We start from the raw sequence: 751 nt of genomic DNA, 5'->3' as shown, positions 1-751 counted from the left end.
TTTGCAATCGGCGCTCAATGTGTTTTCTTATATCGGTGGCGTCAATGTTAGCCTCCCATCCGACCCGTCTTGAAACACGGACCAAGGAGTTCAGTAGGCACGCGAGTCGTTGACGTTTTTCATTGAACAGTCGAAGGCGAAATGAAAGTGTTAATGAAAATGAACTGTACTTCTTTATGGAGTGCTGTTCAATTTTTCAACATGATCGTCCTTTTTTGTGCTTAATTGTGCAAAATAATAGATGTATGGGGACGCGCAGTGTGGTGCCGTTGAATAGTCGCACTGTTCTCTCTTTCTCTTCGGGGTTGGAGGAACAATTGTCGATCAGTCGGTTTCGGAGCGTGCACACTGGTACCCGAAAGATGGTGAACTATGCTTGAGCAGAATGAAGCCAGAGGAAACTCTGGTGGAAGTTCGTAGCGGTGTTGACGTGCAAATCACTCGTCTGACTTGAGTGTAGGGGCGAAAGACTAATCGAACCATCTAGTTGCTGGTTCCTTCCGAAGTTTCCCTCAGGATAGCTGGCATTTGTTTGTAACAATTTTATCCGGTAGAGCGAATGATTAGAGGTGTTGGGAACGCAATGTTCTCAGCCTATTCTCAAACTTCGAATGGGTAAGCAAGGCGTTTTGCTTTGATTTTACGATGAAATCGCCCAATTAGAATGTATAAATGCTAGTGGGCCAATTTTGGTAGCAGAACTGGCGATGTGGAATGACCAAAGTCAGTAGGGGCAGACTTGCGCTCATGA

General features: G+C 45.4%; 1 protein-coding gene across 1 annotated transcript; it reads right to left on the bottom strand.

Annotated features, from left to right (window-relative positions):
* Positions 1–324: 324 nt before the first annotated feature.
* Tsp_14793 (conserved hypothetical protein) lies at positions 325–504 on the bottom strand. The gene has a single exon (XM_003367036.1). It carries the CDS (start codon positions 481–483, stop codon positions 325–327), a length of 159 nt encoding a protein of 52 aa, XP_003367084.1. The 5' UTR covers positions 484–504.
* Between the last annotated feature and the right edge of the window lie 247 nt (positions 505–751).

Source organism: Trichinella spiralis (assembly GCF_000181795.1).
Source record: "Trichinella spiralis strain ISS 195 chromosome Unknown Scfld4945, whole genome shotgun sequence".
NCBI classification, from domain to species: Eukaryota; Metazoa; Nematoda; class Enoplea; order Trichinellida; family Trichinellidae; genus Trichinella; species Trichinella spiralis.
This window is presented reverse-complemented; position numbering and strand designations above follow the sequence as displayed.

Coding starts and splice junctions, on each gene's coding strand:
- Tsp_14793 (XM_003367036.1), bottom strand. CDS start 483: ATGGTTCGATTAGTCTTTCGCCCCTACACTCAAGTCAGACGAGTGATT.